This window comes from Siphateles boraxobius, unplaced genomic scaffold, assembly GCF_051911475.1.
Source record: "Siphateles boraxobius isolate OS27281-9 unplaced genomic scaffold, OSU_SipBor_1 25, whole genome shotgun sequence".
NCBI classification, from domain to species: Eukaryota; Metazoa; Chordata; class Actinopteri; order Cypriniformes; family Leuciscidae; genus Siphateles; species Siphateles boraxobius.
Genome location: NW_027508866.1, coordinates 34,145,962 through 34,159,875, shown reverse-complemented (window position 1 = coordinate 34,159,875; position 13,914 = coordinate 34,145,962). Strand labels below are relative to the sequence as shown.

The 13,914-nt window shown below is 40.6% G+C and overlaps 1 protein-coding gene across 2 annotated transcripts in view; it reads right to left on the bottom strand.

Annotated features, from left to right (window-relative positions):
• Positions 1-13,914, bottom strand: part of cntnap3 (contactin associated protein family member 3) — a 184,032-nt gene that overhangs the window by 143,768 nt on the left and 26,350 nt on the right. For both annotated transcript variants that reach the window (XM_077243733.1, XM_077243734.1), the window contains exon 2: positions 6,388-6,498. In XM_077243733.1, the coding sequence (XP_077099848.1) occupies positions 6,388-6,498 (111 nt within the window). The remainder of the gene's footprint in view (positions 1-6,387; positions 6,499-13,914) is intronic.

Here is a 13,914-nt window from a genome sequence, read left to right as displayed (position 1 = left end):
AGGCTAAAATGATTCTTTAAATCTATCTATTACCTCTTGAAACGCCAGACGGGCTGTTCTTTGATTTCATCTGTAATGTGGTCATTTGTCGGTCGCATTCACACACACACACACACACACACACACACACACACACACACACACACACACACACACACACACACACACACACACACACACACACACACACACACACACACACACACACACACACACACACACGGAATGCCACAATTCAAGCGCAACCAATGCGATAAACCGCTGAATCTTACTGAACCTGATGAGGTCCCACAAATGACACCAGATGCTCACGGTCATAGACCCACGAGGCTTTGCATGCTTAAATGGGCAGTTTTTGGCCAGAATAACCTTCAAGTTGCATTTGATTTTGAAAGTTCAGTTTATCAACAAATCATATATTTTATGGTATTGTACCACTTATACTGATAAATGCATATATTTACTGTTTATATATATATATATATATATATATGGACAGAACTGTTGATCTGTGATTTTCTTAGATAAAACACAGCAGACACTGTTTGTAGACTGTGTGATGTACATTTCTGTCTAAAAGTAGTTATTTTATAGATATATCACACAAAAAAAGCAGAATATAAAGTTTTGCCCTAGTGAAAAATAAATATACTAAAATGTATTTGAAATACATTTATTTTATGCTAAGTATACTACAAATACATTTACATATTCATGTACTTATACATAATATAAATACCCTGCAATTGAACTTTCGGTATACTAAATTGGTATACTTAAAATCTGCTAAATTAGAACAACTAATTTTGTGCTTAATGTACTTTACTTATCCGGAAATAGTGCCGAGGTCCAACTAAAGATATACTTAAATATATTTGATTGTGCTAAAGTGGAACTACTGCAAATATACTTTAGGTATGCTTTAAATATATTGCATTTAAAGACTGATATGATACAGAGATCAAACTATCTTTATTAATAATGATATTAAAAAAAATTTTAGGCTTAATATTAAGAAATGTGCATTATGCAATAAGGAAGTTCTCCAAATAAAGTTTAATTATAATATTTATATCAGTAAGTCTCAAGCGATATGTCAGTAAATATGTTAAAGGATTTGTAGTGTACTTAGTTTGAAATAAATGTATTTTAAATCAATCTTTGTACATTTTTTCACTAGGGTGATCATGCCTATAGTTCATATGCTACTAAGTGCCTCAAACATAACTGAGCCTCTTTCAATGCCACTTGCATGATAAACAAAATAATTAGTTTTTCCTCAGAAGTGATCATTAGATCAGGCTGGATATCCAGATAATATAAATTAGAATATAAAGTGCCAGTGTTATGCACTGCAAGTGTAGTGAAGATGAATGCAAACATATTTCTAAACCCTTAAAACTTTATTTTTATTTTGTTTTAAATCCCACAGATTTAAACTGAAGCAGATAAACAAGTCGCATCATAACAGAAACTACCGATCTTAATTCTATCGCCCCATGAAGCTTTGTGTGAATTATGGGAGTATCTTCTGGTAAACTAAACAATCAGTGAAAGGCAATAATGAAGGCAATAACACTTTTTCAAAAAACTGTGTACAAGTAACGTCTCGGTTACGTATGTAACCCTCGTTCCCTGAGACGTTACGTCGGATGACGACGAATGGGGGTTTCGCTTAGAACACCTATAGACTTTGAGTATTACAAAACGAGCCAATGGCGATGAAATGCCATGGATCTGCGAAATTTGCATAGCGTATCTCCGCCCCACCGCGTGGGTATAAAAGGAGGACGCCGGCAACATGCAGATATGTCTTCGCTGAGGAGCCGAGACTGAACTCAGGCGTCTACCCAGCGGTACAGCGGAAGTGGCAGGGAGATGTAACGTCTCCGTACCCTACTCAGGGAACGAGGGTTACATACGTAACCGAGACGTTCCCTTTCGTAGTCACTCCGAGTTACGTCGGATGACGACGAATGGGGGTCCCCGTGTAATCAGGCCACTTCACAGCTGTCTTCCAGTGCCCTGCGTAAAACTGAGATCAAGGAAACAAGGACTCCTATTTAACACAGGAATACCAAGGTACACTGGGGAGCATATCCCATAGTTTAGAGGAAATATGCAAAATATTGCCAGCCCAAACGGGGGGGGGGGGGGGGGGGGACTTAGAGAATACACATATGACCTGAAGGATGCATATGGAGAACACTGGGGTGTCCAGCTGCAGGTGGAATATTTCAACCCCAGGGGTGGCAAGGTGGCTTGCCAAGGGAAAGACACATGCTCAAGGAGGCTTACAGTGGAAATACACATGTGGGGGTTACTCAGGGGAGGAACCATGCACACGGAGGCGTCTAGCCGACGCACAGGCAATAGACACTGGCGCCAGCGTCAACAGTGCTGGAGGAACTCAGGGCCTCAGAGAGGAGGCTCACCTGAGGAATATATCGCACGTATCCAGTCCGTAGAGTGGAATGGCGAGCAAGCGAGACACCTGAGCGGGTCCAATACTAGCTGGTAGAAGCGAGTACATGAGAGGACACTGGCTCCACTCAGAGATTGTAGAATCTGGTGAATGAGTTAGGTGTCGCCCAGCCTGCAGCTCTGCAGATGTCTGTTAGCGAGGCGCCATGCGCTAGAGCCCAAGAGGACGCCACACTCCAGGTGGAGTGGGCGGTCACACCAAGGGGGCACGGTCGACCTTGCTGCTGGTATGCCAAAGCAATGGAGTCCACTATCCAGTGAGACAACCTCTGCTTGGAGAGAGCCTTTCCCTTCAGATTCCCACCATAACAGACAAAGAGCTGGACTGAGGTCCTGAAACACTGCGTTCTGTCTACATAGGTGCGGAGAGCACATACTGGACAGAGCAGTGCCAAGGCTGGGTCTGCCTCCTCCGAGGGCAGCGCTTGCAGGTTCACCACCTGGTCCCGGAAGGGAGTAGTAGGAACCTTGGGCACATATCCAGGCCGGGGTCTCAGGATCACGTGAGAGTAAGCCGGCCCGGACTCCAGGCACGCTTCGTCAACAGAGAATGCGTACAGGTCCCCTACCCTCTTGACAGAGGCCGGTGCAACCAGGAGCGCTGCTTAAGCTCCACTGATTGCAAAGGCTCAAAGGGGGAACGAGAGGAGGCGAGGAGGAACAGTCTCCTCACTCCTCTCAGGAACCTGATGATCAGGTCGTGCTTCCCCACGGACTTACCTTCTACCAAGTCATGGAGTGCGGCAAAAGCGGCAACATAGGCTTAGAGGATGGAGGGAGACAGCCTGCGCTCCAACCCTTCTTGAAGGAAGAAAAAAACAACACCGACCGAGCATCTCCGGGGGTCTTCTCGGGCGAGAAGAGAACCAGCTGACGAAGAGGTTCCACTTCAACGCGCAGACGTGTCTCGTGGAAGAAGGTCCTTCCTCAGAGGAATGGGACAAGGAGGTGCTGTCGCGAGGAGTATGAGTTTGGAGAACCAGGTCCGGGTGGGCCAGTAGGCCGCAACCAGAAGGACCTGCTCCTCAACCTCCTTGACTTTGCGCAAAACCGGCGCAAGAAGGCTCACTGGGGGAACGCATATTTGCGGCCCCTCGACCAGCTGTGCACCAGTGCGTCCGTGCCGAGCGTACCCTCGGTCAGGCAATAATACAGGTCGCAACGGGTCGAGTCCTGAGAGGCAAACAGATCTATCTGTGCGTCCCCGAACTGGACCCAATCAGCTGAACGACTGGGGATGGGGTCGCCATTCTCCAGGGAGGGGCTGAAGCTGTGAGAGCTCGTCGGCTGCACAGTTCAGGACTCCGGGAATGAAAATGGCTTGAAGCGACCTCAGATGCTTCTAACTCCATAAGAGGAGGTGGCGGGCGAGTTGCGACATACGGCGCGAGCGTAGACCACCTTGACGGTTGATGTACGCTACTGTGGCGGTATTGTCTGATCGGACTAGTACGTGTTGACCCCAGAGCAACGCCCAGAAGCGGTGCAGGGCAAGGCGTACAGCCAGCAAATCGGGGCAATAGACATGCCACACTGCTCAACACTACATGCGAGAATCACTGAGCTTCAGGAGCAACCTTGCTCAACACCTAAGTGTGAAGAAATTCACTGAACCTCAGGAGCATTTCTGCTCAACACCTGGGTGTGATAAATCTCACTGAATTTTTCAGGAGCATGTCTGCTCAACATGAGAGTGTGACAGCATGTCCATTGCGCATGGCGCCCCAGCCCGTGGAGGCATCTGTTGAGACAACAGCATGCCGGGAAGCTCGTTCCAGGGGCACTCGGGCCCGTAGAAAACTGAGGTTCGACCACAGGGTGAGTACTGACGGCAGGTCGGAGTAACAGGTACTCGGAGGGTGCCGTGTTGACATGCACTCAACCGCACCGCAGAAGAGGCCGACCTGGGAGATGGGGGTGTCGAGCAGACGGGTCCGCCCGACATCGTGCACATCAGACCGGTCAGCCCCAGACTGGTGAACATCACCTGACTCCGAGAGAGTACGGCCACTTTCGTCGCTCGAAGAGCCAGGTCAGTGGCGGCGCGCAGCTCACTGAAGAGCCTCGGGTCAGTCCTGCCCTCCTGCATGTCCATGAGCATCTGGGTCAGGTAGACCAGCAGAACGGTCATGAGATGCAGTGAGGCAGCTGCCTGTCCTGTGGCACTATAGGATTTCGCCACAGATTAGTGTAGACGAAAAGAACTACAGGCTTTGGACGGGTGTCTGGGATTGCGCCGGGAAGCACTCTGAGGACATAGTAGCATCGCAACAGAGCGTTCAACCGGGGGGACCTCAGTGTACCCATGGGCAGCGGCCCCTGAGGGGAGGAAAGGCGGATGAGACCAACGAGAGGACCCGTGATCTCATCATGCACGTCCGGGAAGAAAGATATTGGGGTTTGCCGTGGACGCGTCGGCGGCCTTACCCAAAACCAATCGTCCCGGGAAAGCATGGCCGTCATCTCCGGATCAGACTCAGGCACAGCCGTATGCACACCAGAGGGTGGCAGCTGTGACGAGTCGTCATTTCCAGAAGAATCAAGCCCACCTAGTGATGCTGCAACAGACACAGCATCATCCTCTGTAGCTTCAAATGAAAACACTGGGCCACCCGAGGGTAGACTCGTGGAATCATCAGTTCGCTAGCGGGCACCGTCATTAAAGAGGGGGGGCTGGGGCGTGGACACAGATTCGGCGCCTTGTTCCAGACCAACACCCTCAGGTCACCCTGGCCACCAGCCGAAGATCGGGTGGTGGATGAGGGGACTCTCACTCTTGCGAGTTCACCGAGTCTTGACCTATATATGACGCGATGATCACGTTCCCAGAGAGAACATGAGTCATCCACGAGCGCTGTTCAAGCATGATCAAAGCCCAAACACACTAGACAGCGCTCGTGCCCATCAGAGTCCGATACCAGTCCGCTAGGGTAGCATTAGGGACCCCTAAGGGAACATTATTCTACTCACTCTAAACTGTGTAAAAGGATCACCAAAATACTTCAATAAACCATGAATGGCCCTAAAAGCTTGATTCTGTCCGCAGCAATATTACTGACAGGTTAAATATCACTGGAGTAATATTTGTCTATATTATGTAACATGCGTTGCCGAACGTTAAGTTGACTTGTATTAACTTGTAAATATTACCACTAATATGCTTTAAAAGTGCTTTCCGTTGTTTTGACAGATAACACATATTGTATTTAGTAAATATTCACACTGTTAATATAGGGATTAGAAGTGAAAAGGAGAGACAATTATATTTTAAAGCATCCGTGTGAAAACAAACCTGGAAGGAAAAAATCCAGTGAATTATTCATGGAATATACATGAAATCGGGAGAGCAGACCACAAATGCGCAGTATCATAAATGTTTGTCTTTTTCTGTTACTATGGAATACAAAGAAAATAATCAGGAGGAAAAGAATGCAGCGACTGGAAAAAACTCTTGCCACAGATATTCTTATGAAACCATGTCACTTTAAAATAGCAAGCGTTATGTTATTCTTCTGATGTCTGAAAATAAAACATGAAGGAAAATGGACAGCTGACTCAGTCAAACTGATGGATAAGGATTATCTGTAGCTCAACCTTATCATTTCAAACTATTCATTTGAGTCTTTTTGAGTGGAAGTTCCCCAAACCGGAAGTGCAGGAAGTACAGTAGGTTCATCAGGAAAAAGGAGGAAAAGGTGGATACTTTAGCAACCACATAGCAGCAAGTTAAGAAACAGTCGAAACTCCCAAACAGCCACATAGCAACACCCTGGCAACCATCGACAACTGCCTAGCACTATGGTGGTGAGTTTCACAAAACCAACGTAAAACATCACACAAAGGTGCAAATGCTGAAGCAGAAGTGTCTCTAGCTGTGAATAATGCCTAAAGGTGTTGAATTACCATCTCTGCGGTTGAGTTTGGCGAAGCCCGGCCCATGACTGCTCGACAGCTCCGATGAACTGGTGAAGACCGACTGAGGCAGACCGGACACCAGCGGAGAATCACAGCTCTCTACAGACACACATCAACATACAGAGTTAACATATACTACTGTTCAAATGCTCAGGGTCAGTAAGATTTCTTTTTAAAGAAATGTATACTTTTTTCAGCAAGTAGGGTATGCATTAAATTGTTAAAAAGTGACAGTAAAGAAATTTATATTGTTACAAAAGAATTCTGTTTCAAATAGGAATGCTGTTTAAAAAACAACAACTTTCTATTAATCTAAGAATCCTGAAAAAAAAATGCATCATGCTTTCCATAAAAAGATGAAGCAGCACAACTGTTTTCAACATTGATCATAATCAGAAATGTTTTTTGAGCAGAAAATCATTATATTATACTGATTTCTGAAGGATCATGTGACACTGAAGAGTAATGATGCTGAAAATTCAGCTTTGATCACAGGAATAAATTACAGTTTACAATATAGTCACATAGAAAACAGTTACTTTAAATTATAATATTTTTATTGCATTTGTGATCAAATAAATGCCCTGGCCAGCAGGAGAGACTTATTTTAAAAACATTAAAACATCTTTTTGTCACAACGCTGTGTTGTAGAATGCAATGATTGTAGAAGGCAAAGATTATCTTTAATAAATCCACAAGAAGATAAATCACAGAAAGAGAACGGCTCACTTCACATATATCACAGACGAGACCCGGCAGCAAATGAACACAGAGGACTTAAAGGTATACTCCACTTTTTTTGGAAATAGGCTCATTTTACAACTCCCCCAGAACTAGACTGTTGAGTTTTACCGTTTTTGAATCCATTCAGCCGATCTCCGGTTCTGGCAGTCATTTTTTTTGTTGAGAAATGCTAATGGTCTTGTCCACTTCAATGTTGTATGCTAAGCTATGCTAAAAGTGGTACCGCCAGAACTGGAGATCGGCTGGGTAAAACTCAACAGTCTAATTCTGGTGGAGTTGTAAAATGAGCCAATTTCCCAAAAAAGTGGAGTATCCCTTTAAGTATACAAGCAAATGAGGATAATTAACAACACACATCTGAACTGAATGACAACTAAGCAACAGTGGAAAAGGTGCAAACTAAAAACAGAGTCCAAACAGAGTGTGACGCTTTTACAAAAATCTGGATGTTCCTGAATGTGTTCTTTGACGTACAGTACATTGTTACATTTTCTTTTTAACCTCAACACTGCATACAGTACAGTACAAATTAACTTTTCAGAACATTCGTTTTTCATATTCCAGCTGCAGTTTCAATTTTACTAATAAAAAATACATTATACAATAATTGTAGTTATCCAAGTGATGCAAAACCCCCCCAAAAAACAGGGAAAATAAGATGAAAAATTGGGAAATAAAAGTAAAAAGTTAATTTTTGTTTTTTAAGTCTTTTTAAGACTTTTAAAAGGTAGATATATTTTTTTAAAATTTTATCTGTATTTAGTAATATTGATGCTTAAAACCATTTGTTTAAAAGTAAACATGAAGCAACCCATTTACTTCCATAATGTGTCATACTTCTGGGAAAGACATACGCAGCTGAAAAACAATGTTGTTTCAGAGATTTTATAAAAGTCTATGAAGATATATAAATATATCCACCTTTTTCCTGGTTAGCGAATTTACCCATGATTCATAGCGGGTTTGAACCGGAAGCCGGTTGTCCTTTTCCGGTTCGAAGATTTATGAAGATTAAGCGTCGCTTGCTCAGAACGTCGCAGTGATGTGCTGGTCAGAAAATATGTGAAATAAGTAGGGCTGCCCCTGCCCGTGCACGACTGAAGTTGGGTTGGAAGTTATGTATACTATATGGGACAGAATGCTAAACCATAATGAGCGTTTTCATAATATATTGCCTATTCTGCATCTCAACGCACGCATAAGCTTGCCACAAAAAAACCCGGCAAAAGTAATGATTATGCATTAAAACATTTGAATTGTTTATTAATAACTAGTGTTTTCTGTAAGTGTCGACTGCAAAGATAAATTTGATGATACTGACTCGCCATCTTCGCAGTAGTGAACGCGCCTATAGAGAGAAATGCACACCTCATACGAATTAACCTATACATAAGCAGAGAGCAGCCCATTTCTGCTCGTTTTTAATTATTTTGTTTAAAAGTACACATTTCAAGCTTTCTATAGATATACTTATCATGTATGTGAGGCAAGTAACTTATACGCAGAGTTTCGTTGATTAATAAGACGCGCTCCAGTTCACGCGCCCGAGCATCCGTGTCCTGTATATCTACTATTTGTGCTTCTTATTTATTATTCCAGGCAATTTGTTGATAAAACATTTATAAAAATGAAGATACAATTTATACTAAACGAAATTCACTTTAAAGAAAGGCTTTCTACAAAACAAAACTTGATAAGTGGTCAAAATCATGTCTGAGCCATTCCAAATGTTTTCCGATATATTGGGCATCTTATGATCATATCTGACTCATCTTATGCGGTTCCCTTTTCATATAATCAACATAGATTAAATAAATAAATAAAAAAACATTATATTGTGAAGCTTAAATATAAAACGTATGTTTAGTTTTTTTTTGTTTAACTTATATTTAAGCGTCACACTGCTCCGCTTTGCTCATGTGCTCTGGTGTGTAGCCTATAGCCTTTACATATATGTGTGCGTGATGTGATGGAGGGGTGCGATTCTCAAATATTAATTGCATAATACCCAGCGATCTTCGAATATTATTTTTGCTTGAAATGCCCATCCCTACTGGTAACGTATTACACCTTTTTCCTTGGATGCTTCAGTTTTAGCGCTGCTAACCAAAAACGTCTACTCTCTGGTATTGAATGTAGCTGATACAGAACCGGACATAGGCATTCTCTCCTTTTTATCTTTTGCTCAAAGCACCCAGTTTCTAAAAAGTTTTTTTTATCTTATTTGAATTGTTAAAACAACCAACAACAGCACATGTAGAGCCTGAACTCATTCTCTCACTGCTAATACAGTAGGCCTACGAACCGGAAGTAGGCAACCGGAGTCGTCGTCATGGCGTTGCCCATTGTTTAGAGCAGAATAAGGTGGATATTTTTTAATAACATGCAATAACTAAATCAGTCAAAACAAGACCCGAACATGCATTAAATAAGTAAACTAATAAAAAATACATTATACAATAATTGTAGTTATCCAAGTGATGCAAAATAAAACAAAAAAAAAAAACAGGAAAAAGAAGATGAAAAATTGGGAAAAAAAGTAAAAAGGTATTTTTTTGTTTTTTAAGACTTTTTAAGACTTTTAATAGGTCAATAATTTTTAAAAAAAAACTTTATCTGTATTTAGTGATATTGATGCTTAAAACCATTTTTTTTAAAGTAAACATGAAGCAACCCATTTACTTCCATAATGTGTCATACTTCTGGGAAAAACATTATTATACAAGAAAAAAAATTAAGGCATTACTTTTGGAATGGATTGGATGGTGAGAACAGTCTCAATATGACAGACATGTAAAATGGGACTGATGACGCAGCTGAAAAACAATGTTTTTTCAGAGATTTTATAAAAGTCTATGAAGATATATATATATATATATATATAGATATATATATATATATATATATATATATATATATATATATATATATATATATATATATATATATATATATATATATATTTTTTTTTTTTTTTAATAACATGCAATAACTAAATCAGTAAAAACAAGAACCGGAACATGCATTAAATAAGTAAATAGAGTCCATTTTGATTTCATGTTGACTTTAACATCAGCGAGACCATTTGTAAATATCAGGACGCATTCGCTGACATTTCCCAGCAACACTTGCAAATGTACCTCCTCACATTAGCCCTCTGAAATTAGGGCACTTGAGGATGTTTTTCAAAGCCCATCCAGCTTTACGGTTATTATTCAAGTTCATAAGAAATTGAAGACTGTTTAAAATGCTCTTACCTACAGAAAAAAGTCCTTTCCACAAAGCTGACCCATTTTTCTCCATATGAAACACTCGGTCAGGCAACCTAATTCATATAAAACTAAGCTTTTTTATAGCGCATTATTTATATATGTGTGAGAGTGTAGGCCTGTTAAAGCCATATTTCTTTACTTATTTAAATAGAAAGTTTTGTGTGTGTGTGTGTGTGTGTGTGTGTGTGTGTGTGTGTGTGTGTGTGTGTGTGTGTGTGTGTGTGTGTGTGTGTGTGTGTGTGTGTGTGTGTGCGTGTGTGTGTGAATATTTTGTACATTATTCCTCTAGTTTTATATTACAAACCGCACGTAACCGTAGTCTTGTTTGCATTCCCACCGGAATAAAATAACACTCCCTATTACTTTTATCGTAATAGTTATTACCAGAGTGTGCACTGAATAATATACGGCCGGAAAGATACTTGTTTTACTCCTGGTTTTTATAATCAGCTTCTGAAGCTCTATATAGTGTGTTAGTCTAGTATATGAAAAACAGGAACAGTCAATAGGGCCGAGCTGGATTGCAGCAATAATTTTCTCTCTAATGCATCATTCTGAGTCTCAGTCACACTGTTTGCATCAAGGCCTTACGGTTTCTCAAACAGTGAAAGCTCTGGGCTCAGTAGTGATTTTGTCATTTTTTCCTAAAACACGTTCTTCTTGCACACAAATGGTTCTTCTTTTCTTCTTTTGGGGTGTATTCAGTGAGGAAAACAGAATAAGAGACCGTTTCAGCCGCTGATCAATAGATTCTGTGGTTGCTGATTGCGTAGAAGATTGTGGCTGTGTGGAGGCTTTCGGTTTGGTCACGCTCAAATCTGAACGCAAGGGGAGAGAGTAGCGTCGACTAGCTGACTACTAACAAACCTGGTCTGCAGAAAGAAGCTCACCTACAGATTTACAGCAACCTTATTTACCTCCATGGAAATGCCTTAAAGGAAAAATCCGTCCAAAAGTGAACCTATGGCTAAATAACACATGGGTACCGAGTTGACCGTTCTCTGGGATGCGTTTTCATGATAAATGAATGTACCCAGTTTTAATGTTATTTTTAGTTTAACCACAGATTATAACGCTAGTGTATGGGGCATCGAATAAGTACGAATAAAAATCGCTAGTTATTACCACTAACAAGGCTCAAAATAGCCCCACACTAACACTGTAGCATAAGGAGGGTCTCTACCTGCAACCCGAAGCATTGAGAACTCTGTAAGTGTACAGACAGTTTAATTAGAAGATACTTTATAAAGACAGTACACTTCGTGTATACAAGCAGGAGCCATCTTTGGAAAACAGTCTTGGCCAGTCGAACCACGAACGCCGTGCTACGTGAGCTGAACTATGACTATCGATGCTACGCTATCGACCAGCACGTAGCATGGCGTTCGTGGTTTATTACGTATATAGTGTGACGGAACATCCAAAACAGTGCCGTGTTCTGGGATAAATGCGCTCTTGTAAGTGCGTAACTACATATGATGGTATTTTGACCAGCTCGTGAAGAAAACTCGTGAGGATCTTATAAAATGTGTAAAGGAGTCAACACTTCAAATAAGTCCGACTTCTTCCCACTCCGTTTCGAGCAATGGATTTTTTATGTTGTTAAAAAATCAAATGCTTCTTATTGCCTTTGTTATGTCACTATATTGCTCAAAAAAAAAAAAAAAAAAAAAAAAAAGTGTCAGGAATCCCTCCGTCACACACACACACACACACACACACACACACACACACACACACACACACACACACACACACACACACACACACACACACACACACACACACACACACACACACACACACACACACACACACACACACACAGGAAGATCTGCTGTGAGGAGACGGGGTTCTGATGCCTCTAACTGAACTGCGATGGACAACATCTGACATACCAACTATGAAACAAACAAACCTGCACTATGAAAAAGCAACAAATGAGCAATGAAGCAATGCAATTGAATTAAAACAGGTCTTCTCAAATGAATCGACTTTTTCCTTAGAACCTCTTGAAGTTTATTATGGAGAAGGAAATGAACGCAGGATGCCAGTGAGTCGTTTTTGATTGATAGGAACCCGTAACATCCTGACAGATATGAAGGCCACGCTAATCTCCGCTCTGGTTTTACAATTTGCTTCCCAGTTCCAGAAACACCTCGAAGTCTAAATGACGCCAGGAGAGCAGCGCTAATGATGATAATTCATCATACATGCGGCCCGCGATGTGATAAAACCTCCTCATAACGTTTAATATCACTTTAACATATTCAGACTTATCTGAGGACGCAGTAACGCAGTGACAAGCGAACATTCCCCTCATTTCTCTCACAACAGCTGCCGAGGGACTATTAAACCATTTCACACAGTCAAAGAAGAGTTGAACTCAAGAGATAAAAACAACAAAGAAACGATCAATTCATGAACAATGAAGTTAACATGAAATCAAGACCAACTCAACAGTGCAAGTTAGACATTCTTCTCGATCAATTTCTTACCGATAAAAGGTTTTTTCTCATTGAATATCCGGTTTTATTCAGAAAAGCATATGATTATGCAATTAAAATGGGTTACAAGCTGGTTCATGCTGACATGTTTATGTTGTCATTAAAAATGTGAGCAAGGGGTTGTGAATGTGCATTTATAAAGCAAGCAGATTGTGCATGTGTGAGCGCATCTGTTTTTCGCATTGGCTTCTTTTTCCCTGCATGCGAGCCAATTCATTCATTGTTCTACACAATGATTAGCAATGTGTCTGTATACAGCTCATGGTTGTGCATTGATTGGACAGGCTGGAGATGGCTTCAGCCAATAGCACGTGTTCAGAAAGGTTTCTGTGTCCAATAAATTGGCAAAACAGAACGAGTGATGAGCTCTTCAGAGACTTCCCTCAATGACTACATCTTCATCTTTTCATATTGATTCTGACAAGCCACTTGATGCAATCAGCAGCACTCTAAATGCAAATAAAACCAGATTCTTACATTCTCAACATTCATGTCATGCGCGTGAGGTGCAACATGGTATTGAAGGAGGCTACTTGTTGGCAGTTTTTCCTCCACTACAACACACCCATAAAAAAATATTATTATTATTATTATTATTATTATTATTATTAATAATAACAGTGCATAAAATATGTATTGATATTTAAAAAAAAATGAAATAAAAATGGTAAAATGACATGACAAATACAGAATAATGAAAATAAAAACCAACAAATAAATGCAAACAAATAATTTAAATAAACACAACAGATCCATAAATAAAATAAAAATGAATACAATAAATATATAAAAAAGTTTTTAAATAAATAAAACAAGTATGATAATAATAATAAATAAATAAAACAAAATAAATGTTAACATTTAAAACAAAAAATCTAAATTAAAAACAGACAAATAAATGTAAGCAAATAAAATAATAAAATAAAAAATAGATAAATATAATCATAATTACAATAATAATATAAAAATGATCAAATAATACCTAAAATAAA